Source organism: Tachypleus tridentatus, chromosome 6 (assembly GCF_004210375.1).
Source record: "Tachypleus tridentatus isolate NWPU-2018 chromosome 6, ASM421037v1, whole genome shotgun sequence".
NCBI classification, from domain to species: Eukaryota; Metazoa; Arthropoda; class Merostomata; order Xiphosura; family Limulidae; genus Tachypleus; species Tachypleus tridentatus.
This window is the reverse complement of record NC_134830.1, coordinates 160,855,127-160,880,715: the sequence shown is the minus strand read 5'-3', so window position 1 is coordinate 160,880,715 and position 25,589 is coordinate 160,855,127. Positions and strand designations below refer to the sequence as shown.

General features: G+C 38.0%; 1 protein-coding gene across 6 annotated transcripts in view; it reads left to right on the top strand.

The window, feature by feature from the left end:
• The window catches only part of LOC143254308 (uncharacterized), a 405,605-nt gene that overhangs the window by 315,607 nt on the left and 64,409 nt on the right, over positions 1-25,589 (top strand). For all 6 annotated transcript variants that reach the window (XM_076509284.1, XM_076509279.1, XM_076509282.1 and 3 more), the window contains one exon: positions 10,708-11,425. In XM_076509284.1, coding sequence (XP_076365399.1) covers positions 10,708-11,425 — 718 coding nt within the window. The remainder of the gene's footprint in view (positions 1-10,707; positions 11,426-25,589) is intronic.

Genomic DNA, 25,589 nt, shown 5'->3' with positions numbered 1-25,589 from the left:
CAGTGTGGTAGGAGATGGTTGTGAAATGTTAATGACTCAGTATGGTAAGAGATGGTTGTGAAATGTTAAAGACTCAGTATAGTAGGAGATGGTTGTGAAATGTTAATGACTCAGTGTGGTAGGAGATGGTTGTGAAATGTTAATGACGCCATAAACTTGCCTTGTAACGTTATTAAAATCTGCAGTACTAAACGAAGGTTATCTGCGCGTAGACCTCTATAATATCAATCGGATATGCTATAGGGAATGCATATAGCCGATAGCGTCTACCTCCAACTCTTGGGCAGTCTTTCCAAGTCAAATAGCGGGATATGACTGTCACTTTTATAACGTAGTAACGTAATTTTTGTTCATCGGGACGCGAATCAAATATTCCCTGATGAGCAATCCAGACATTAACCTGTAAACCGTGGTGACCAATCACATATAACAAAATCTTGGAAAAACCATAAACCTAAAAGACCATGCTGGCATACCATAATTTAACTCGACAAAGCGAAATTTGAAATTAACGAACCGAGTATGTTTTAAAACTCAACTTATTATCATGATGACCAAAAACGAAATGCATAAAGATGAAAATCATGGCAAACAAAGAAGGAAAGAAAGGAAAATATGGCCGTCATAGATGAAATCGTCTTCCTTACTAAATTTATGAAATAAGAACGAGCTTGCTTATCTAGAAATTCAAAAGGAGGCGGCTAGGGTTTCCACGCTTGTTAAATGGAAGCTTATTTTCTCAGTGTCAACTCCACGAGACCTTTCTTAGACATGAATTCTCAACACGTATCCTTCGTGTCAGGTCGGTTGGTAGGAACTAACAGTAAGCTATTTATTTGCCCGTTTTTACCTCGCTCTAATTGGCATCGAGGAGAATTTGTCTGTTTTTATCTCACCTTACTATCTAAGATCGTATAAGGTCCCTGTCCGAGACGTGTTAAAAAAGAAATCTTATGTACATTCCATTGCAAAAAAGGGTCGTTTTCGAGTTGGTTTTTTTATATGGTAATTTATTTAAACTCTGGATTCACACTTTAAGTAGTTGGTACATTTGTTTAATGTAAAAAAAAAAACGGGGGGAAGGTAAATTTTGTCCAAGAACAAGGAGTGACTTCTTCCAGTTAAAGGATTTACACTACCCTCCAATAATTCGAAACCACATCCAGAAATGTTATTTTGTTTCACACACGTAATACATATATAACACATCACACGCCCCCCGCTAGTACAACGGTATGTCTGCGGATTTACAACGCTAAAATCAGAGGTTCGATTCCCCTCGGTGGGCCCAGCAGATAGTCTATGTGGCTTTGCTATAAGAAAAACACACACAAACACATCACATGATGTTTAATACACAAACCCGCAGAGGATCTCCTGTGTACGTGTAGACCTGCATAGAATGTTACAAGTGCTGTCGTGTTCTTCAGTGTGTAAAATTACGCATTCAGTACCACACGTTGTATTATTTTACAGGCAAGTAGTGTATTTTTCACTCTACAAAAGTATCCAAGTATACACCAAGATAAGGTTATTGTTGTTATCATAGTTAAAATGTAAATACCATCAGAAACTCCAGATAAATAAATTAAAAAATTAGTGCATCCGACGTTTCCATCTTTCAAGGCTTAGGTAAATATGGTGGTCAGTCGAAACATCAATACATTCAACGTTTTGTTTACATCGAGTTTGTGGTCGTATTTATTTGACTCATTTATATCATCTAGACGTCTAATTCTAAGTAATTTTTAATTACCGCTGTAACTACTGTTCTTTGATTCCTCAGAAGCTTAGGAGACACATTAAAAGGGGTAAGGGAGATTTATTTCAACGAGCGACGTGAGGGGAAGAATGTGCCTCACAGGTGCGCCCTTTACGGCCGGAGTCCAGGGCTCGCATTAGGGTCCTAGAAGCTCTTGAGTTCTATATTAAATTTTATGTATTCCCCTATTTTCCTTATAATAGTTATCGTAGTTTTGATGTATTTTTACTGAGATATACATATTTTTATGGAAAAAATATATATATAGATCTAGATGTACAGGTAGAGTATTTATTTACTGAGTAGGTCATGAGAGAACAAACTCAAGTGATCATAAATTTACATATTCTTATGCTACGTCACCGCTGGGGAAGCTGGTGTCAGTTTCGTCATACACACATATATTTACGCAAAATACAATTAATCATATAGAAGGAGAGTTAGGGTTTTAATGATAGATAATTATTTAGCATGTGCTCCGATTGGCCTTAGTAGTGTTGACTGATTAATTGTAGTTAAACGCAAAGCTGCACAATGGGCTATCTCTGTCATGGCCGTTACGGGTATCAAAACCCTGCTTTTGGCGTCATAAACCTTCAGACTTATCATTGAGATACTGGTGGCAGACATGTTTTTTATGAGTAGGAAACTGAATAAATCGCGTGGAACTTGAACTGACATCTTGTAAGCTCTTTTTCACCCAAGCGATGTTCTCGCCTGAGAATGCAAGTGGCGGGTGATAAGGCGCCACCATACGTGTGCGTATCTTTTAGAAATTAATTTATATTTATTACAACTGCCTGGCCAAAATAAAGTCTTCAGAAAAGTACTTCACAACCATTACATCTATAGTCAGTCCTTCTACGCTAGATTTGTTAACTGGTAACTCATTAATACCCCCAAGCAAAGAGGAAGGGGTGAGCTTCCCATTGGTAGCCAACACGTCCCACCCTTTACTGTGATCCGGTCTTCCCTCGTTCTTAGCCCGGCATGGCCAGGTGGTTAAGGCACTCGACTTGTATGCTGAGGGTCGCGGGTTCGAATCCCCGTCACACTAAACATGTTCTCCCTTTCAGCCGTGGGGCCATTATAATGTGACGGTCAATCCCACAATTCGTTGGTAAAAGAGTAGCTCAAGAGTTGGCGGTGGGTGGTGATGACTAGCTGCCTTCCCTCTAGTCTTACACTGCTGAATTAGGGACGGCTGGCGCAGATAGCCCTCGTGTAGCTTTGCGCGAAATTCAAAACAAACAATCCCTGGTTGTTCTTTGCGGTGGATTAATGTTATTTCTTGTAGCTTATTATGCTTAGCGATGATGGATTTGCTGTCTGGAACTTTATTAAGTCAGGCTTTGTTTTAGCAGTAATTGGCCTGAAATTATTCGAAAATTACGCTATGTACAATAGTACTTCCACTTTACGAAACTCGTTTCGTATTAGCTTATATTCTTCTCTTCTTAAGCACAATGAAGAGGGATATAAGACTACATGTATAATAATCGATTTTTCAGCTACCTCTCACGCACCTTAAAACTCTGATTGTTTTCTTCTTTCGGGTTCGAACTCGGGGACCTTCGTGTAACAGTCTGAGCCGATATTTGCATTCTAACCAGACGATTAACATATATAGATATCTACTTACTTCTACGCATTCGTGTCAGAAGAAAAAGTGCGTTATGTTAATTTTTCATGACCTTAAATAGTCACGTACTCTCGTTGGTCACTGCTTTAAAGAAGGTTCGGCTCTATACACGTCGAATAAAGTGCTCTGTGTGACAACAGCCGATTAGAGGTAGGTTATTACGGATTTTTCTGTGAAGACATAGTCGGTAACCAAGAAATACAGGAAGACAGCGTTCACGCAAACGACGCTAGGCCTACTTTTAGCCTTAAATCAGAGATTTGTGACGTTTCCGTGCAAATCGAAAATATGGGAGCCTTTTATCACCTCGATGACTGATTTAAAAGATAGTACTGTAATTAGTATTATCTCGCATGTAATTGCAGACACTTTTAGTGACTTATTAGGCAAAGTGGTTGGGACACTTGACTCGCAATTTGTTGATCGGGGGTTCGGACGTTATTATGTGACGATTAATCTCGTTATTCGTTGGTAAAAGAGAAGCCCAAGACTTGTCAGTAGGTGGTGATGACTAGCTGCCTTCCCTCTTGTCTTTCACAGCTAAATTAGGGGCGGCTAGCGTAGATCAACATTGTGTAGCTTTACACGAAATTGAAAACAAACAAACAAGTTCGATTCGACAAGACAAAAAATAATGCAGGTTCCAAAGATATGTAAGAGCATTTATGGCTAAAATGGCAGCGGTGACTTGAATGAGACATCACGAAAATGAGGTGGATGTCTTTAAAGACACTCATTTTTGTAATCATATTAACCTCGAGCCTTGCAAGGAAAAATTATGGTTTTGTTAGCTCAGAATATAATTTTGTAATATAAACAGATGATAAATATCTAAAGAACTTAATACTATATTCCTCCCTCGACCTATTTCAGAATAATTTTGTAAATGTTTGTATCAAAGTGTACTTTTTGAGAAAAACAGTCCCCCCCCGATGCACCAGAGGTTAGTCCCAGGGGGCATTTTGCACCATCCTCATTCACTTAGGCCAACAGGTTCAGGTGGTTAAAGCGCTCGAATTATAACCTGAAGGTCGCGAGTTAAAATCTCCATCATACCAAACATGCTAGTGGGGGCGTTATAATGTTACCGTCAATTCCACTATTAGTTGGTAATGGAGTAGCCAAAGAGTTGGTAGTGGGTAGTCTTGACGGGAGACAGCTAGCATAGATAGCCCTCGTGTAGCTTTGCGCGAACTTAAAACAAATAATCAAAGAAGCTCATTTGCTTATGCCATTGAAACCAGGGTTTCATCACTGACCATTTTGTACAGTTTTGGACTTAACTTTTAACTCCACAAAGTCAATGGCCTAAATTCGGTCAATGTAGTAAAAAAATCCGGTTAAATTCATCGTTATAAAAAAGAAATAAAGTTATGAACTATTCTCTATGTGATGTTTATATACAAGGTGTTCGGGAAGTCACTCTGCAGTTTTGTAATCAGCATTCATTCAATCCATTTCAAGCCAGCAATTGATAGCGGTGTTTAGAAACAAAGTAAGAAGGATCCAACGGAGGTCACTTTCGACAGTGTTTATAAATGTCATTCATATTTACCTTCTGTATTCTATATTGAAACATGTCTGTTAATAAATATGACACAGTGATTTTCTGAATACCCTCTATTATTTGTATACCAGCTGGATTATTCGTTCCTTGGACGGAAGTTGTGTAAATTCATGATGAATGAGAGGTTATCTTGGTATATGAAAAGTTGCTTCCCTTATATGTAATTGTAAAAAAATGTGAAAACCCCCATAAAAACTGTAAAACATTTTGAAACCTTAGGTTTGCATGTCTCTCCGCGTGGACCCAACAAACCTTCATGCCAAATTTGGCCAAAGGGGCGAAGTAATGGTAAAAAATATGCAAAACTGAAAATTTGTAGTTCTATAAATATACAACAGACAGTAAAGTTATATTTATATAAGTTACCAATGTTGCATCTTCATTCTGTGATACCAGTAACATTTTTTGTCATAACTCTAAGATAGAGACCACGTTCGAATACATATACCTTGTCTTGACAGTTTTGGATATGGCAGAACTAATCTTGGCAGGATGGATTCGAATCCCTGTAACATCAAAAGTACTCGCCCTTTCAACAATGGGGGCATTATAATGTCACGGTCAATCCCACTATTCGTTCGTAAAAGAGTCGTCGGTGGGTGGTGACGACTAGCTGCCTTTCCTGTACTCCTACACTGCAAAATTATGGACAGCTAGTGCAGATAGCCCTCGTGTAGCTTTGCGCGAAATAAAAAAACAAAATAATATTGACAGGATATCACATCAGGTGGCGCTATTTATATAACGTAACTCTTCTACTGTACTATAGTAAGGTTGAAACACACTCAATGGTTCACTCAGCATACCATGAGTAAAGCAGCATGTTGCCACATTCGCAGAGCTGGAATCTTACATCAAACTTTGTGTTTGTGGCGTCTCTTGGTATTCTGTAGGCTTAATGTCTGAAACTGTATTCATTCACAGTTCTACTCGTAAGCTGGAGGGATCAAACTTGGCATACATATGGGGTTTATTTTGTAGTAGCTATAGACTGTTTGTTGTGGAATTTCGCGCAAAGCTACACGAGGGCTATCTGCACTAGCCGTCCCTAATTTAGCCAGTGTAAGACTAGAGGAAGGCAGCTAGTCATCACCATCCACCGCCAACTCTTGGGCTACTCTTTTACCAACGAATAGTGGGATAACCGTCACATTATAACGCCCCCACGGCTGAAAGGGCGAACATATTCGGTGTGACGGGGATTCGAACCCGCGACCCTCAGATTACGAGTCGAACGCCTTAACCCACCTGGACAGGCCGGGCCTAGTAGTTATAGAAGTAACTGAACTTAGTAGAGGAGTTTATTCAGTATTCTGAAGCCACTGTGAATTACCAGGTGGCGTTTAAACTCCACAGTGAGGCGAAGTGTCTTATGTTAGTATATACAGAGAATGAGGGAGTAAAAATCATGTAATTAAAATTATCAGATATTATTTAAAAATATTTTGAGTTTCGATGTCTCGTGCAGCTGTACAGACGAATGTGTTATTAGAAGGTATTATGGTATTAGAAAGGGAATATGGATTTGAATTACCATCTAGCTTGATTTTTAGTTTCTAAATATGGATTTTCATATTTTAAGGTTTTTGTAATCTATATTTTTATTGTAGTTAAGGGCAAATATATACATTGGGTTACCTGTTACGTGTCGACCATGTTTATCGAAACTAGAATTTTATCGTCGTAAGCCTGAAGGGTGTGTGTTTGTGTGTGGTAACAGTCATTATTAGTACTGAACCACAATATTTCTCGAGCAAGATTGTTTGTTTGTTTGCTTTGAATTTCGCGCAAAGCTACACGAGGGCTATCTGCACTTGCCGTCCCTAATTTTGCAGTCTTAGAGTAGAGGGAAGACAGCTAGTCATTACTACTCACCGTCAGCTTTTGGGCTGTTTACTCTCTTAGGAACGAATAGTGGGATTGGTTGAAACATTACAACACCCCCACGACTGAAACGGCGAGCATGTTTGATGCGACGGGAATTCGAACCCGCGACCCTCAGATTACGAGTCGAGTGACTTAAACACCTGGCCATGTCTGGTCCTCGAGCGAGGTAATACATTTTAAAGCTAACTTAACGGCCGAAAATATCAGTGACAGAAAAGGTACCCAACTGACAAAACAATACATTGCAAGTAAGAACAGGTAAGTTGTTCTGATCTAAGTAGGTAACTTCCTCTCACCTAATTAGGTAAATTGTTGTGATCAGTGTAGGTTAGATAACTTGTTCTGATTTTAGAAGTTAGGTTACTTTTTTAAAAAAAGCTTAAATTTCTAAAAAACATTTATAAACTCGGGCTGTGCGTGGCGTTGTCACAACAACAAAAGGTCCAAGGTTTGAAATACTGCTAAACACTAAAAATGGTAGTCAATGCCGTTATTTGGTTCAAAGAACCCGATAAGTTCCGTATAGCAGCGGATGTCGCTGATTGAGTGGCTATCGTTTCACTGGTCAATAGTTCAAAATTAGACAGATCACGTCAGGGGTTTCTGACCCGGCTTTCAAGCTTACTTATACATAATATTTCGCTCAGGTTAAGAATTCCAGTTTATGAACTTTGTACAAGATGTCCAAATATGGGTATATTATATAAGGCGTAAGTATATCGATAAACCTGTCGAAGTATTTTCTAAAACATTTCTCTCTTTATGGTAAGTAAATTGTCTTTTGCAGACAACCAATGACATCGAATGTTGTACCATATTGCTCCCGAAACGAAATATTTAGATTACGTATTCATTTGTATTTAAGAAACGCCCCCTCCTCCAGTGAGACAGCAGTAAATCTGAAGGTTTATTACGATAAGAACTGGGTTTTGATACCCGTAGTGAACACATCAAAGATAGCCCATTGTATGTAACTTTGTGGTAAAATACAAACAACAATTCGTGAAAACTACTACACATGCGTAACTGAAATAAGAACCTCAATAATTTGGTTGTTGCTTTATAAACATCATTGTTCGTCGCTAGGGGGCGCTTCTCATCTATTTCATTAATTAATTTCTCCACTTGTAAATAGTGTACGTTTAGGTACTGATGATAGAAGTCGCAAGGTATGAAGTATTGTGCACTGACACAGATACACCGTGAACCTAAAGACAGTTGAACGTCCCTAATGCCTTTCTTGAGGCCTGATTTTTATCAAAACACTATTACGAAGAAAAATTTAACGTTACATAAGTGACGGACGTGGAAGTTAAGATAAAACGTTTAACCCATTGTTCTTGCCGGTATCTTATCGCACTCTAGTTCGTACATGTTAACTTTGATCTAGTACTACCGAGTATACTGGTCAGGCAGTGGTGCTGAAAGAGACGTGTGTAGAACACACATCTGGTGTAGAGATGCAAGGAAGGCTCAATCCTTGGGACTGACTTGAAAATGCTACAGATACGCAGGTCGCGAGCGGTTAGGCATGCGGATGTTGTGGGTCAATGTATTCCTAGTCTCAGATCCACGCTTTGCTTGGACGCGGACTTCTTTAGGTGGGGAATGAATGAGCCACGTGCTATATCTGATACTCTATTCACCACCCTCCCCGTCTGTCTGCCACGGCTAACTCGTTAATTAAACTACGTACCCTCTGGTCACTATGAAGGAGGTATACGTGGGCGAAGAAACTAGTTCACACTTGGGTGATAGGTGTACTTGCCTGTGACACGCCAGAATGACATACAATGGTGGACAGAAGCAGGACTGACCACTCTCTAACCCTATCAATAGAATGAAACGCTTTGATCCCCCTTGTTTACGTCATAGATATACATTGTAGATTACTTTGAGGGCACTGTTTATTTAAGCCTATTGGAGCACTATAGTAAAAGCCTTCCCATATGTGTGTGTGTGTGAGTTTTGGTGATACACGTACTATGTTTTTTAATATTTATTCTAGATTTTTTATACCTTAAAATAATTACTTCTCGGCTTTGTAGTTTGTTTTCCTTATTTTTATTTTTAATTCGCTAAGTTTCAGTATCGTAGGCCCGTTGATATAAACCCCGAAAATATAATTTTGTTTTCGCTATTACGGATAAGTTTGTTTTATTATTGGAAAGTCCTTATAATAATTAGATAAGCATATTTGTAGCCACATATTTAAAACAGAATTTATAATTCATTAATGTAATTTTAAAAAATGCGTATGGATTTTTATGTGTTGTTTCTTATCTAGGGACCCGGTATGCCCAAGTGGTTAAGGCACTAGACTCGTAAATTGGGGATCGCCGGTTCGAATCCCTTTCACACCAAACATGCTCGCCCTTTCAGCTGTGGGGGCATTATAATGTGACAATCAATCCCACTATTCGTTAGTAAAATAGTAGCCCAATAGTTGGCGGTGGGTAGTGATGACTAGCTGCTTTCCCTCTAGTCTTACACTGCAAACTTATGGACGGCTAACGCAGATAGACCTCATGTAGCTTTGCGCGAAATTCAAAAACATAAAAGCATAAACATTCAGTGTCGTACTTTGCTATCAAAAAGTAACAAGCGATCTACCAGTTCATCCATACTGCGTCAAGCCGTTCTACAAAATTCTACAATGCTAGACTATGTACCATAGAGAATGTTATTCCAGTTTCTTTGGTGGGTGTAGCAAGAATTAAGATGAGTTCCTTTCATATTCAAGGTGTGGAAAAAAATAATTAAGTGTTTTTGTGATTAGGCAGAAGACTACAGAATGGGCAATTTATGCTCTGCCCAATCAGGTATCGAAACCTGATTTCTTTGAAGTCTATATGTGTTTTAAATGTAAAGACGTCATACATTTACAAGGTTCTAAAAGGAAACGGCATATTTAATTCTGGTTTAATGAGTCTTAATTATCGAAAAATTAAGCTTGAAACTGGATCAAAACTCAGTAGATGTGTTTACCTTTCTCTATACTGCAGAGTTGTTTGGATTTTTTTCAGTTCTTCGCACCAGTCACAGCGAAAGATTTGGTTTGTTTTGAAATTCGCGCAAAGCTACACGAGGATTACCTGCGATAACCGTCCCTAATTTAACAGTGTAAGATTAGAGAGAAGGCAGCTAGTAATCATCACCCACCCACCCACCACCAACTTATAACGACCCCACGGCTGAAAGAGCGAGCATGTTTGGTGTGATGTGGTTTCGAACCCGCGATCCTCAGATTGGTAGTCGAGCGCCCTAACCTCTTGAAAAGAAACGTTCAATTATGGAAATATAACACACCCAGCATTTCCATGTTTTGCCCAGTGCAAAGACTGAACAAATTATTTACTCCCATTAAAGAAAACGGAAACCAGAACTGAACTCGCAACGAAACAGTTTTGTCCAATTGTGTATTAAAAGACTTTTATCCATTGTTAGGACCTGAGTTTTTATAGGTTTTTTTTTTATTAAGTAAATTCATAGATTAATAAGGAGATTTTTTTTAAAATTTCGCAATAACGTGTGTTACAGCGACATAGAAGACGGAACAAATTGGATTTTTATTTGGGGATGGTAGAGTCTCCGACTATGGGGTTCATGTTTTTGATATGCTAACCGTGACACTTGATTTCAAAGTTGAAACAGTGAAAAGGGCACTTCACTACAGGGTCAACATAGGGGCACAACTCCTCCCCCCTAAATTTCACCGATTCTAAATACTAAGCTCTGTGTTTAGTTTCAACCACGTAGTTTAACATCACGTAACGTGACTCTTTGTAAATTTTTTTCTGATGCATACTTTTTGTGTTCAGAACTTATACACGTGAATTTGTTTTTCAGTTTTAGTTTTGTTCAACCGAATGGAACCGCTCGACCCTTCGAAGGCCATTTGTCGTACAAAAGCGGAACTCCACCACTCTTGGGGAGGAGCTTGGAACTGCCGGAAAACAGCAATCTAAAAGTCGAAAATCATCTGAAATCGTCTCCAATTTTGGGAGAAAGTCGCTCAGTTCCTTTCAGTTTCGGGGACTTCTCCTCATCCCAAACTCTTCTAAACTTAGTTCGAACCGCGAGTGCGAAAAGTACATCACAGTTGGAGAACTACCTCCGAGGAGCAAACAAGAGACCATTCGAATCGGAGAACAAATCAGATCCTCTGGATTTAACAATGGGAGCTACGAAGCGCCCTCGTCTGGGTACTCCAGATACGTCTCCACATCACTGTTTGTATTTACCTATTTCACGAGATATTCGTGACATCATTGGCTCCATAAAAACGGACACAGAGACACTAAGAAATAATTACAGTGACACAAAATCAAAGGACAGCTTCCGCAAGACTTCGAGCTGGACAAACTTGTTGGAAGGAAGGCTCCTCAGGTCTGAAAATTCTTCCGCTCAGGCATCGCCGAAATCTTCCGACAGAGGTCGTTGCCCTTCCTTTTGTACTGACCAGTCTTGTTTAAACATATCAGATGCTAGTGAGATTGCGCAGTGGACTGTTGATGACGTAGTAAAGTTTGTGATGTCAGTGGAATCGTGTGCCGAATATGCAGATGTAAGTATAAAAATCATTGTTCTTTTGTCCCATATGTTAAAGAGGTATATCAAAGACCATCCATGTAAAATAAGTAATAGCACATCACGTAAAACCTATTTTCAAACTGCTTTAAACAAATAACACGTGAATTGAGAAAAGTTTGTATTTAACGAGCAAAAAGGACCGGCATGGCCAGGTGGTTAGGGGAACTCGACTCGTAATCTGATGATCGTGGGATCGAATCCCCCTCACACCAAACATGCTCCCCCTTCAGCCATGAGTGCGTTATAATGTAATGGTCAGTTTCACTATTCGTTGGTAAACTAGTAGACCTAGAGTTGGCGGTGAGTTGTGATAACTAGCTGCCTTCTCTCTAGTCTTACTCTGCCAAATTAGAGACGGCTAGCGCAGGTAGCCCTCGTGTAACTTTGCGCGAAATTCAAAAACAAATAAACAAACAAAAGAAACAACGAGCAAACAAAAATGAATAAATCATTGAAAACATTCGTCACTACTTTGTACAAGAAATAAACATAGTTTTAAAAAAAATTAAACATTTTTGTGTGCTCGTAAAGGCGTTGAAACTAATACTTTGTTACGAAACCGACAAGTGTCGCTATTAAAGTGATTACATTTGTTTTTAAGAAGACAGAAGATTGTAGATTGTAATTAAAGTCGACAATTGGTTAAGGCCACTGCATCACGTCATTGGGCTCATAACAATTTGGCAGATCGCATCTTATTAAATTCTACGATATATGCACCTTTAAGTTAACGATGCCGCTAGCTATTGTTTTCCAAACAAGTAGCTGTGCGCTAGATAGCGAGAGAATTATGACTTAGAACATTTTTACTTCCATGCTGTGAGAAGGAAATAAGATAGGAGGGTTACGGTGTAAGATACGCTACAAACTGTAAAACTTCATAGAAAGTGACAGCAAAGATATAGCGTGGAAAAGTTAAGAGGTCAGGTCTGATGCGTGTCTTTGGGCACACCAGGAGTCGACAATTGAACCCGGATGGTCTGTTGACCGTAATTACGTTTGTTTGTTTTTTTATACTTGAATTGTTGCAGTTGTTATAAGCCCCTAAAATATAATTTTGTTTTCGTATAACCTGTTGGTTTCGATTCGGTGATCATCAGTATTTACCTACTCGCAATGACTATCGTTTCTAGCTCCCCGCCAGTACAGCGGTAAGTTTACAGCTTTATAACGCTAACATTAGGGGTTCGATTCCCCTCGGTGGGCTCAGCGGATAGCTCGAAATGGCTTTGTTGTAAGAATACAGTCGTTTCTTTTCCTCTTTCGACTTGGAAATATGAAACTTCCTTTTTTATTTTTCGCTATCACGGATAAGTTTGTTTTATTATTGGAAAGTCCTTATAATAATTAGATAAGCATATTTGTAGCCACACATTTAAAACAGAATTTATAATTTACTGATGTAATTTAAAAAATTTTTTTTCGTATGGATGTTTATGTGTTTTCCTTACCTAGGGAGCCGACATGGCCAGGTGATTAAGGGACTCGACTCGTAATCTAGAGGGTCGCCGGTTCGAATCCTTTTCACACCCAACATTGCCACACTTTCAGCCGTGGGGACTTTATAATGTTACGTTCAATCCCACTATTCGTTGTTAAAAGAGTAGCCCAAGAGTTGACAGTGGGTGGTGGTGACTAGCTAGCTGCCTTCCCTCTAGTATTACACTGTTAAATTAAGAACAGCTAGCGCAGATAACCCGAATGTAGCTGTGGGAGAAATTCAAAACAAGTAAATAAACAGATAGATAAACGTAAGTGAACAATACGTCAACTTGTAAATAAAACGCAATATAACAGGATATATTTATGCAAAAGTAAATCTGAGTCCCAAGCTTTGGTCACCATTTGCGTGGGAAATTAAACTTCACAATAACTTTAGAGACCAACTCTTTTCATATCTCTTCACAATAACTTTAGAGACCAACTCTTTTCATCTCTCTTCACAATAACTTTAGAGACCAACTCTTCTCATCTCTCTTCACAATAACTTTAGAGACCAACTCTTCTCATATCTCTTCACAATAACTTTAGAGACCAACTCTTTTCATCTCTCTTCACAATAACTTTAGAGACCAACTCTTTTCACCTCACTTCACAATAACTTTAGAGACCAACTCTTTTCATCTCTCTTCACAATAACTTTAGAGACCAACTCTTTTCATCTCTCTTCACAATAACTTTAGAGACAAACTCTTTTCATCTCTCTTCACAATAACTTTAGAGACCAACTCTTCTCATCTCTCTTCACAATAACTTTAGAGACCAACTCTTTTCATCTCTCTTCACAATAACTTTAGAGACCAACTCTTCTCATCTCTCTTCACAATAAATTTAGAGACCAACTCTTTTCATCTCTCTTCACAATAACTTTAGAGACCAACTCTTTTCATCTCACTTCACAATAACTTTAGAGACCAACTCTTCTCATCTCTCTTCACAGTAACTTTAGAGACCAACTCTTTTCATCTCTCTTCACAATAACTTTAGAGACCAACTCTTCTCATCTCTCTTCACAATAACTTTAGAGACCAACTCTTTTCATCTCTCTTCACAATCTTTAGAGACCAACTCTCATCTCTCTTCACATAACTTTAGAGACCAACTCTTCTCATCTCTCTTCACAATAACTTTAGAGACCAACTCTTCTCATCTCTCTTCACAATAACTTTAGAGACCAACTCTTTTCATCTCTCTTCACAATAACTTTAGAGACCAACTCTTCTCATCTCTCTTCACAATAAATTTAGAGACCAACTCTTTTCATCTCTCTTCACAATAACTTTAGAGACCAACTCTTTTCATCTCTCTTCACAATAACTTTAAAGACCAACTCTTTTCATCTCTCTTCACAATAACTTTAGAGACCAACTTTTTCATTTAACTTCACAATAACTTTAGAGACCAACTCTTCTCATCTCACTTCACAATAACTTTAGAGACAAACTCTTCTCATCTCTCTTCACAATAACTTTAGAGACCAACTCTTCTCATCTCTCTTCACAATAACTTTAGAGACCAACTCTTTTCATCTCACTTCACAATAACTTTAGAGACCAACTCTTTTCATCTCTCTTCACAATAAATTTAGAGACCAACTCTTTTCATCTCACTTCACAATAACTTTAGAGACCAACTCTTTTCATCTCTCTTCACAATAACTTTAGAGACCAACTCTTTTCATCTCTCTTCACAATAACTTTAGAGACCAACTCTTTTCATCTCTCTTCACAGTAACTTTAGAGACCAACTCTTTTCACCTCACTTCACAATAACTTTAAATACCAACTCTTTTCTCTCTTTTCACAGTAACTTTAGAGACCAACTCTTCTCATCTCTCTTCACAATAACTTTAGAGACCAACTCTTTTCATCTCTCTTCACAGTAACTTTAGAGACCAACTCTTTTCACCTCACTTCACAATAACTTTAAAGACCAACTCTTTCATCTCTTTTCACAGTAACTTTAGAGACCAACTCTTTTCATCTCTCTTCACAATAACTTTAGAGACCAACTCTTTTCATCTCTCTTCACAATAACTTTAGAGACCAACTCTTTTCATCTCTCTTCACAATAACTTTAAAGACCAACTCTTTTCATCTCTCTTCACAATAACTTTAGAGACCAACTTTTTCATTTCACTTCACAATAACTTTAGAGACCAACTCTTTTCATCTCACTTCACAATAACTTTAGAGACAAACTCTTTTCATCTCTCTTCACAATAACTTTAGAGACCAACTCTTCTCATCTCTCTTCACAATAACTTTAGAGACCAACTTTTTTCATCTCACTTCACAATAACTTTAGAGACCAACTCTTTTCATCTCTCTTCACAATAACTTTAGAGACCAACTCTTTTCATCTCTCTTCACAATAACTTTAGAGACCAACTCTTTTCATCTCTCTTCACAGTAACTTTAGAGACCAACTCTTTTCATCTCTCTTCACAATAACTTTAAATACCAACTCTTTTCTCTCTTTTCACAGTAACTTTAGAGACCAACTCTTCTCATCTCTCTTCACAATAACTTTAGAGACCAACTCTTTTCATCTCTCTTCACAATAACTTTAAAGACCAACTCTTTTCGTCTCACTTCACAAAAAACAACAAGTGTGTGTTGATGAACAGAATGTGTGTGAAATATATTATTCCGAATTGTGGAATTAGCCGTCTCTTTGTCCGTGCTTTCATTACTTGAATGGAAATTGTCTAGAATAGGTTTTCATAAAAAATAACAAAAGCTGGTCTGCGACTGGGAGTTACCCGGTGAAAATTTATATATTTGGGAACTCCCACAACAAACGGACCGCAATTCCAAACCGCCGACGCCAGAGTTTCGTTCAGTAGCCTGAGAATTTATAGTTTTATCCGCCCCCTAACGGTGAGCGGCCCAGGCGCACGAAATGATTAAACTCCAACATCTTTTTCGCCGTTAAAGAAGAAAGCTGTGAGATTTTATTAACCAAAATTTCACGAGGATCACTAAATGACACGTAACGAAAAGATTACAGAAAAATAAGGTTCTCTTTAACATGTTAAAGCATTATTTGATTTCTATCCCACCCCATCCACCTATGCCACCCTCACCACAAAAGCGAAAACCGAGAGAGAGTGAATTTGATAAATAACGTCTGTTAAAATCCTGATGACAGACGAGATAGCTTGTACATTATTTTAATGCTAATACACATGTCTTAGGAACAGAACGTATTACATATAGAATCGTTTTCACAGCACTTATTTAAAGGCTTACTAAATTACGCTGTTAATCTTTCAACCGATTACTGCTTGGAAAAACGGCTGAGCACCATAATTAGGCGTTTACTGCCTAAAGATTTACATTTATTAATACCAATTATATTGGCGTTTATAAGCTTCGTACAAGAATTTCTGTGAGTTTTGTACTGATGTCTCTTTTAATCTTCATCTCAGTAATTCACTGAGTTTCGTAGTTTTGTGTTTGTGTCGTCTTATAGCAAAGCCACATCAGACTACCTGCCGAGTACACCGAAGGTAATCGAACCCCCGATTTTAGCATTGCAAATCCGTAGACTTACCGCTGTACTATCGGGGGACTCGTGGTTGTGTTTTTGTAAGTTTAATATTTATGTTTCATAATCGTATTTCCCTAAATTTCTTTCTGGTGTTTCTTTAAGTTTTATTCTGATGTTTCCTTACGTTTCGTATTGATAATTCACTTAGTTTCATGCTTTTGTTCCTGTAAGTAACATACTGACATTTCCTTAGGTTTCATAACATTTCTCTATGTTTCATGTTGATGTTTCCATAACTCTGACACTAGTTCTTCACCTCGTTTTAAACTAATGTTTCTCAAAGTTTATATATAATAAAAAAAATCACATATTTTAAGCCCCTACATATGTACCAGTTCTCCCCTTTTCCCAGTGATCCGTCAACCCTAGGGCTGCTTTGATGAATGACGTGTCTAACATTGATTCTCAGGCAGATGGTATGCGTAACTCCCTGGGGTATGCGAACGTCCTTGGAGAGGTACGCTAGAAACCTGGGCTGGTTATTAAAAATAATAAAGTCTGTAACGTAAAGTTAAACAAATGAAGTTCGAAGAAAGTGATTTAAACTGGCAAATCTCTCAGCCTTTTTGATTAGTTCGCTCAAGGTTCCTATCAGCCAATGACTATTGTTATATTTTAGGCTAAAGAGACACATTCTCACTATGATGTTTTTAGTATAATGATTAAATTCAGCCATGGGTTGGTTCGAAATAAAAACAATTATCTGAGCAACGCGTAACAATGTTCTGTAGCATTTCAGATTACAACAAGAAATTGTGGCTACGTTACTACGCGTGCGAGCCAAACGCGGCTCAGTGGTCAGAATGCTCTTTCTCTCGCTTCCAAAACTCGCATCGCGCTCTGAGACAGTGGACGGGCTATAAAAGCGACGTATCAAATCGTCCCCACCATTTAGTCAGATAGAAGTGGGCAGAGAGTGCTGTTGACCACATTTGCCTTCCACAATATCAGTTCAAATTTGTAGGCAGCTGTGGCTGGATCTCGTGTACCGAAGGAGTTGTAGACGCCGATGACAGGATAAATGAAAAAATAAACGTTCCGTATCTCGTTTGTGAGAATTCACATGAACAAAGCACCTCAAACTGATGTTTCTGTTGACACATGTTCAGAGCGTCTTTGCTCTCACTTCAAACTGATGTTTCTGTTGACATGTGTTCAGCGCGTCTTTGCTCCCACCTCAAACTGATGTTTCTGTTGACATATGTTCAGAGCGTCTTTGCTCCCACCTCAAACTGATGTTTCTGTTGACATATGTTCAGAGCGTCTTTGCTCCCACCTCAAACTGATATTTCTGTTGACTTATGTTCAGAGCGTCTTTGCTCCCACCTCAAACTGATATTTCTGTTGACATATGTTCAGAGCGTCTTTGCTCCCACCTCAAACTGATATTTCTGTTGACATATGTTCAGAGCGTCTTTGTTCCCACTTTTTTTCTAATTGCATAATCTATTACAGATTAACTCTACCCCCACCAAATTATAATTTGGTTTGAACAAAACAATAAATACAGATCTTGATGTAGTTCGCATCATACTAATCGTTGTTCATGAAGTTCGTAACGGAAAGCCTCGTCCTCAATGTGTATGGTTGATATATGATTACACGTTATTTTTTACTTTCACTCTCTAGCTTACATATGTTAATAGTGTTATCAAATAATCGACTGCAATTAACACAACTTTGTTTTATATGTTTCGGCCGTGTTTAAAACACCTTACCTTATCAGAGATACATTTTTGTCTATGCATGTGTTATAATACAATTGGTTTTGGTCCACCTTGTGTGTGTATATATAACAAAACGCCTGCTTCGGATGTGTATTTCACAATATATATGTACTACATAATGATAGCCAGTGAATAGCACCAAAACTGAGAACATTTTCCTGGTACACTGCAAGAGAAGTCTTATCAACAGATCCAAATCAGTCGCTGTTCGTCATCGGGACTGAAGAAGAACCTGAAGATGTTTACTGTAGCGTTATTACTTGTCATCAGGGCTAAAGATGTTTACTGTACCGTTATTACTTACCATCAGGGCTGAAGATGTTTACAGTACCGTTATTACTTGTCATCAGGGCTAAAGATGTTTACTGTACCGTTATTACTTACCATCAGGGCTGAAGATGTTTACAGTACCGTTATTACTTATCATCAGGGCTGAAGATGTTTACAGTACCGTTATTACTTGTCATCAGGGCTGAAGATGTTTACAGTACCGTTATTACTTACCATCAAAGCTGAAGATGTTTACAGTACCGTTATTACTTACCATCAGGGCTAAAGATGTTTACAGTACCGTTATTACTTACCATCAAAGTTGAAGATGTTTACAGTACCGTTATTACTTATCATCATAGCTAAGTATGTTGCAGTACCGTTATTACTTATCATCAGGGCTGAAGAAGAATCTGAATATGTTTACAGTACCGTTGTTACTTATCATCAGAGCTGAAGAAGAATCTGAATATGTTTACAGTACCGTTGTTACTTATCATCAGAGCTGAAGAAGAATCCGAATATGTTTACAGTACCGTTATCTACTTATCATCAGGGCTGAAGATGGATATTAGTAATTTTTAAAACACTGCTGTTACTCGTTGTCTGACCTCGAGATGGACCAGAGTACACAAAGGATCACTTGTAACACATAAATGATGGATCTGAGCATGTTTTAAGTCAGTTATTACTTATTATCAGTGCTAAAAATTGTTCGTCACTGACTATTTTAATTCGAAATACACAGGAACTGCCAAGTTTAGCAATGAAAAAATACAGTGGTATGACATGATTGTTTGTTTGTTTTGAATTTCGCGCAAAGCTACACAAGGGCTATCTGCGCTAGCTGTCTCAAATTTAGCAGTGTAAGACTAGAAGGAAGACAGCTAATCATCACAACCTACGCTCGGGCTACTCTTTTCCAACGAATAGTGGGATTGACCGTAACATTATAACGCCCCACGCCTGAAAAGGCGAGCATGTTTGGTGTGACGGGGATTCAAACTCGCGAACCTGAGATTGCGAAGAGAGAGCCCTAACCACCTGGCCATGCTGGGCCGGTGTGACATGAACTGCGTGATGTGGACATCCTGTTTGGATATACACTGTATCCCACCTTTGCTGTTCACTCGACTGCACGCGGGAAGCCGATGAAAATTCTGCTGTGACAAATGTGCTGACCAGTCTGACAATAAGAAAGACAACTACACAGTTATTATGATGACATCGGGGTCACGCTACATGGTATCTGTAGGTATAGAATTCATTGTTTGAAGGCGTGTTCCTCCTCATGTACTTTTTGTCCAGAGGAATTATCTTCAGTTTAAATGTAAATGCACGTCTCAAAATGGAAGTAACAAACTGACAAGTCCAGGAGATATGTTTGTTAAACTAACATCTGGAACTTCAGACAGATCACGAGGGCAAATCATTATAAGTCATTTCTTCTCATGTGATATCAAAACTATAGATATAGATTACCGAATACTTCATCAACACGTTTAGAACACTTCTTAGAAACGCTAAGGACATCTGTAACAACTTCATATTGTAGTGGCTAAGCAGTAAGTCTACGTGCTTACAATGCTAGAATTCGAGTTTTGATGGTTCTTTACTGTTCGTAACAAACTAGTTACCCATACAGAAGCAGTTTTGAACACGTCTTCCTACATGGCCCAGATTAAAATTCAGCAGTTTCCTGAACGCACTCGTCTGAACAGAGGAAGTAACTATGGAAACACCTGATATAAAGCTGGCAGTGGATGAATAGTGTATTAAAATTACTGTTATTACTAGTTGTGCGGTTGAAATTATATATACATAAGAAGCAAGTATCTCATTATTACTGATTTATCGCTCGTTAAAAAGGACGAGTTTTCCTGAGACGGTGGTTACCGATCATGTAAGTAAATTTGACTTCTGAGTGTCTAACACAGTAATTACTATACTTATCAATTACTTTCGAAGCCCAGGTATTAAATATGAATGTTCTATCATCTTTTCATTAGTTAAAACAACGTTCATTTAAAAAGCCATGAACCTTAGTCTTTTGGAATTAATAATAAACATTTCTAGTTGTTTTTGGTGCTCAAAACGAATATTTCGATTTGTGACGTGGGGAATATAATAAAAAAAAACAATTCCCACCTTAAAATACTTATTAACTAATTAACAACTTTTTTTAACCGAATCACAAAACAAAACTTAAACTAAAGTGATTTCATTAAGACCAACTCAAAAAACGTCTTTTGAAATTCTGAGCTCCAGTTAAACCGACCAGCAATTTATGCACTGCAACAACTGGCAAGAGATTACTGAAAAGTTCAATGTGTTGATCGAAATATAAATTTTTAATGATGCACAGGCCTAGATGTAATGGTACTTTTTTATCTCTGGTGTTTAGTTGTAAAACTCTCCGCTTATAAACCAAGTTTCGACTCGTTCATAATTTCTTCTACATTAAAAATTGTCTGTATACACAAGTAAAATTGTTTTGTACTCCCACAATAAAAAGAAATGTATAAATGAAGGTTTAATGAGAAATAATTAGGACATCTGGTGATAGCTGTACAAAGAAACAAGCGTTTTCTTGTTCTTTATACCAATTAAAAAAAAATGTAAAAAATGTTCCGTATTTTCCCCGGAGTTTTTGAGCAAATAACAAATAACTATAAAAATATGGTGTTATGGCATTTGTTATCGGCTTTCGTTTAATGCAACAATCAATGGGGTGTAAATAAGCTTATACAAACACTTGTGTGGTGTCCTTATGAAGGACTTGAATGGTGTACTTAAAAAGGATTTGAGTGGCGTACTGAAAAAGGACTTGTGTGGGGTCCCTAAAAATTACTTGTGTGGTGTCCCTAAAAGGGACTTGAGTGGCGTGCTGAAAAAGGACTTGTGTGGGTTCCCTAAAATGGACTTGAGTGGTGTATTTAAAAAGGATTTGATTGGTGTACTTAAAAATTACTTGTGTGGTGTCCTTATAAAGGACTTGATTGGTGCACTTATAAAGGACATGCTCGGAATAATATGATATTTTCCTCATTTTCTGAATTAGCACTAGAACTCATTGTAACAAATAAACCTGAACCATTTGTTTCACGCTTTAGAGCATTATGGGGTAATTTCGCAAGGACTAAATGCAAATAAGATTTGACCTAATTTTATGTGGTCTTTAAAAACAGCTAGACATCCATCCACCATTTTTGTTTTTAACATCTTTGATTAGGACCACTTAATATCGGGGAAAGCGTCTCTGCTTGGATCCAGAAAGTTCTGAAATCCGTAAAGAAGCATCAATGCACGAATATTTTCCTTTTCTCACTATTATTATTCTCAATTTGCCGTAAGGTTGCGGGGGTGGACTCCAAGTTTCCGCTAAGCATATCTCCGGAAGAGAAATTAAAAGACGTGTTATTTTACGAGCATGAGTCACCGTGGAACGTCTCTAATCGCTGACCCATGACGCGTGGAAAGACACACTATTTCGTGCTTTTGGGCACCAGATCCTGCTTGCAAATGGGGAGAAACGACCCCACATGTATGTAATGAAGCTAAACTGGCAGAAGATTCGGAAAATAAAGTGAGCATACAGCGTGAAGGTACTTTTTTTTTTTTTTATTCGGTCATATCCGCTTGAAAAGAGACAGAGAAGCCAGATAATGGTAGAATTTGCAACTAGATGATCAAACACGTGACGGGGTCTCCGCACTTGTGGAATATTTAGGATGTTACAATACAGCTAGAAGGGCATTAGCCTCGAGTGCGTTATCCTCGCCTCTCAATCATGAAGAAAACCCGTAATTTGAGCAGTAAGTGTTAAAATTACTCTGTGATGTAATTCCATTTTGTCACTTCGTGGCTGATTCTTCCAAATTTCTCGCTTTCCGAAAGTCATATCAACACTAAACTAGTCCTAACAATGATACACTTTTATTTTTTGTTTTCTACGTTACAGTATCATGAAGGATATTTTCATCCTAATACATCAGATGCATGTGTTACTAATAACTCAGATGCATTACGACGCTGTACAGGACGTACTCAATCTGAATACATCAGATGAGGGTTTCACTTCAACAGCCCTGGCCCCTTCCTCAGTGGCACAGCGGTATGTCTGCGGGAATCGCATCCCTATGGTGGGGTTTCGATACCCGTGGTGGGCAGAGCAAAGATAGCCCGTTGTGTAGCTTTGTGCTTAATTCAAAACAAATAAATCTTTAACAGTCAATAACAACTTAAAATTCATTATCTCATTTCAGTCTTCAGCGCCTCCTATAATACGAGACCGACATTTTTACTTGAAAGAATGGTTGTGTCACACATCGTTGTCCGTGTCGTGTTTTAACTCTTAAAACATCATGTTCCCAATCCGTATGGATTTAAATGTCCACTGGATTTTCTCATAACGATTAGTCCGTTTTCTAAACTGTACCTTCCAAAGGATGGTTTGGTGGTGGTTTTTTTTAATGTTCATGCAAAGTTACACAAAGGCTATCTTCGTTAGCCATCCCTAATTTAGCAGTGTAAGACTGGAGGGGAAGAAGCTAGACAACACTACCCACCACCAACTCCTGGGCTATTCTTTTACCAACGAATATTGTGATTTACCGTGACATTATAACACCCCCACGGTTGAAAGAACATGTTTCGTGTGTCGAAAAGATGGATTCAGTTGTTCGATCAAAATATAAGATTAATGTGATATATAAATATATAGATTTAATGTAATGATATATCTTATATAATAAAATATATAATTATTCTTTTAAGAATAATAATGCTAATAATAATGTAAAATAGCTGATGAATATTTTGTTGCTTCAAAAACTAAATAAAAAAGTCTGTGCTGTTCTTTTGCTCCCCAGTGGCGCAGATGTTGAGTTTTATTTATATTGATTGATATGAATATAAAAAAAACACCTCGTTCCTATTATATCTGGCCTTCCTAGTGGCACAGCGGGCTTACAATACTATAAACCAGGTTTCGATACCGTGATAGGCAAAGCACAGATTGCCCTTTGTGTAGTTTTGTGTTCAACTGCAAATAATAGCTGGTCTTTTGTTTGTTACTTGGGAAATATATGTGTCGTGACACTCTGGAAATCTCCTGTACCCGTGCCTGAAAGGGCCTTGCGGTTAGAGCGGACACTTCGCAACTTATGGGTCTCAGGTTCGAATCCCAATGACAAGCATGCTTGCCCTTTCAGTATGGGCCGTTATAAAATGCTGGTTAATCCAGATTTTCCTCAGTGGAGAGTCGTCAAAGACGCGGCAGTTGGTGGTATTGACGAACTACCTTTCTCCTAATCTCTGACTTCTAAATTAGGGGACTACTAGTGCAGGTAGCTTTCGAATAACATTCCTCAACACAAGCAAACAATCTCATGTCTACCCTAACACTGTTAATTTCTACCAGTTGTAGCGTAAAAAGCTTCATAAATCGTGGTAATTCCTAACAAATAGATTTTCTCAATCACGAGTTTTCGAATTTCTGAAAACATTCATTGATTTGTCCTTGCAATCTGTCATCTACTACTGGATAATCTGTGTTTTTGTAAGCCTCTACATTTCGTGTTCTGTGACTTAATGTGCTACCTTAGATTTTTGTCCAGTGATAATAGATGTTTTGTTAACATGCGCAGCGTGGTTTAAAAATTACATTATTTTTTGAATTTCGCACAAAGCTACACGAAGGCTGTCTGCGCTAGCCGTCCCTAATTTAGTAGTGTAAAACTAGAAGGAAGGCAGCTAGTCATTACCACCCACTGCCAACTCTTGAGCTACTCTTTTACCAACGAATAGTGGAATTGACCGTCACATTATAACGACCCTATTGCTGAAAGGTCGATCATGTTTGGTGCAACGGGGAATTCAAACCCGCGACCCTCAGATTACGAGTCGAGCGCCTTAACCATTTGGCCATGCCTGGCCTAAAAATTACGTTAAGAAACATTAAAATTAATGTAAACAAATTACCAATTTTCAAGCTTTCCTTGCATATATATTATCATTTTTTTTAGTGAAATACAAAACACTTTAATGAAAATTGTACCCCTCTATACATCAGTTTATTTTTTGTTGAATTTCAATGCCCTTTCAGATTAACATGATTAGATGTCTTAAAAAATGTCATATTATGTGGCTCTCTCACACAATTTCTCCTTTGAAAAGCAAAACTGAGTTTATGTTTTATTAACCGACATTGAGTATAATTCATTTTTCGTTTTTTTTAAACCAAAATTGAGTGTAATTCGATCTATGCCTGCTAAATTGAAATTGAGTATAATTCAATCAACACCTTTTTAACTGAAATTGAGTATAATAATTCAGTCTAGCCTTATTTTTGTACATCAGTGAGATGGCTTGTTCTACTAACTCAGGATACGTGATCCCAAGGTTTATCTTCCATTTTCATATTCCAGAACATTTCAACATTATCATACTACAGAGTGTTCGGAAAGTCTCTCTGCAGTTTTGTAATTATATTTTATTCAGTCTCTATCAAGCCAGCAACTGATAGCGGTGTTTAGAAACGAAATATGAAGGATCCAGGCCTGTATTGATGCCAACGGGGCCACTTTTAACATTGTTTAGAATTGTCATTCATATTTACCTCCTGTATTCTATATTGAAACATGCGTGTTAATAAATATATAAGTGCACAGTGACTTTCCGAATACCCTGTATAATGGAACTCTTGCTTATATGATACTGGATTTTTTTTTTTTTTATTACGCCCTAACTTGGCGAAAGTTTTATCCTGTTACGGAGAACTTTATTTTTTTAATTTTCAGGGTGTAAGTATGACGTCATGAATACGTCACACGCGGATCTAGTACGCTGCCGCCATCTATACAAATATAATAGTACTGTCTGTGGTACTATTGGGATAGTGGGATTGACCGTAACATTATAACGCCCCCACGGCTGAAAGGGCAAGCATGTTTGGTGTGATGGGGACTCAAACCCGCGACCCTTAGATTACTAGTCGAGTGTCATAACCACCTGGCCATGCCGGGCCATTTATAAAGAAAACAACTTTTTATGTCCGAAGATAACCTTTCATTGATCATGAATTTA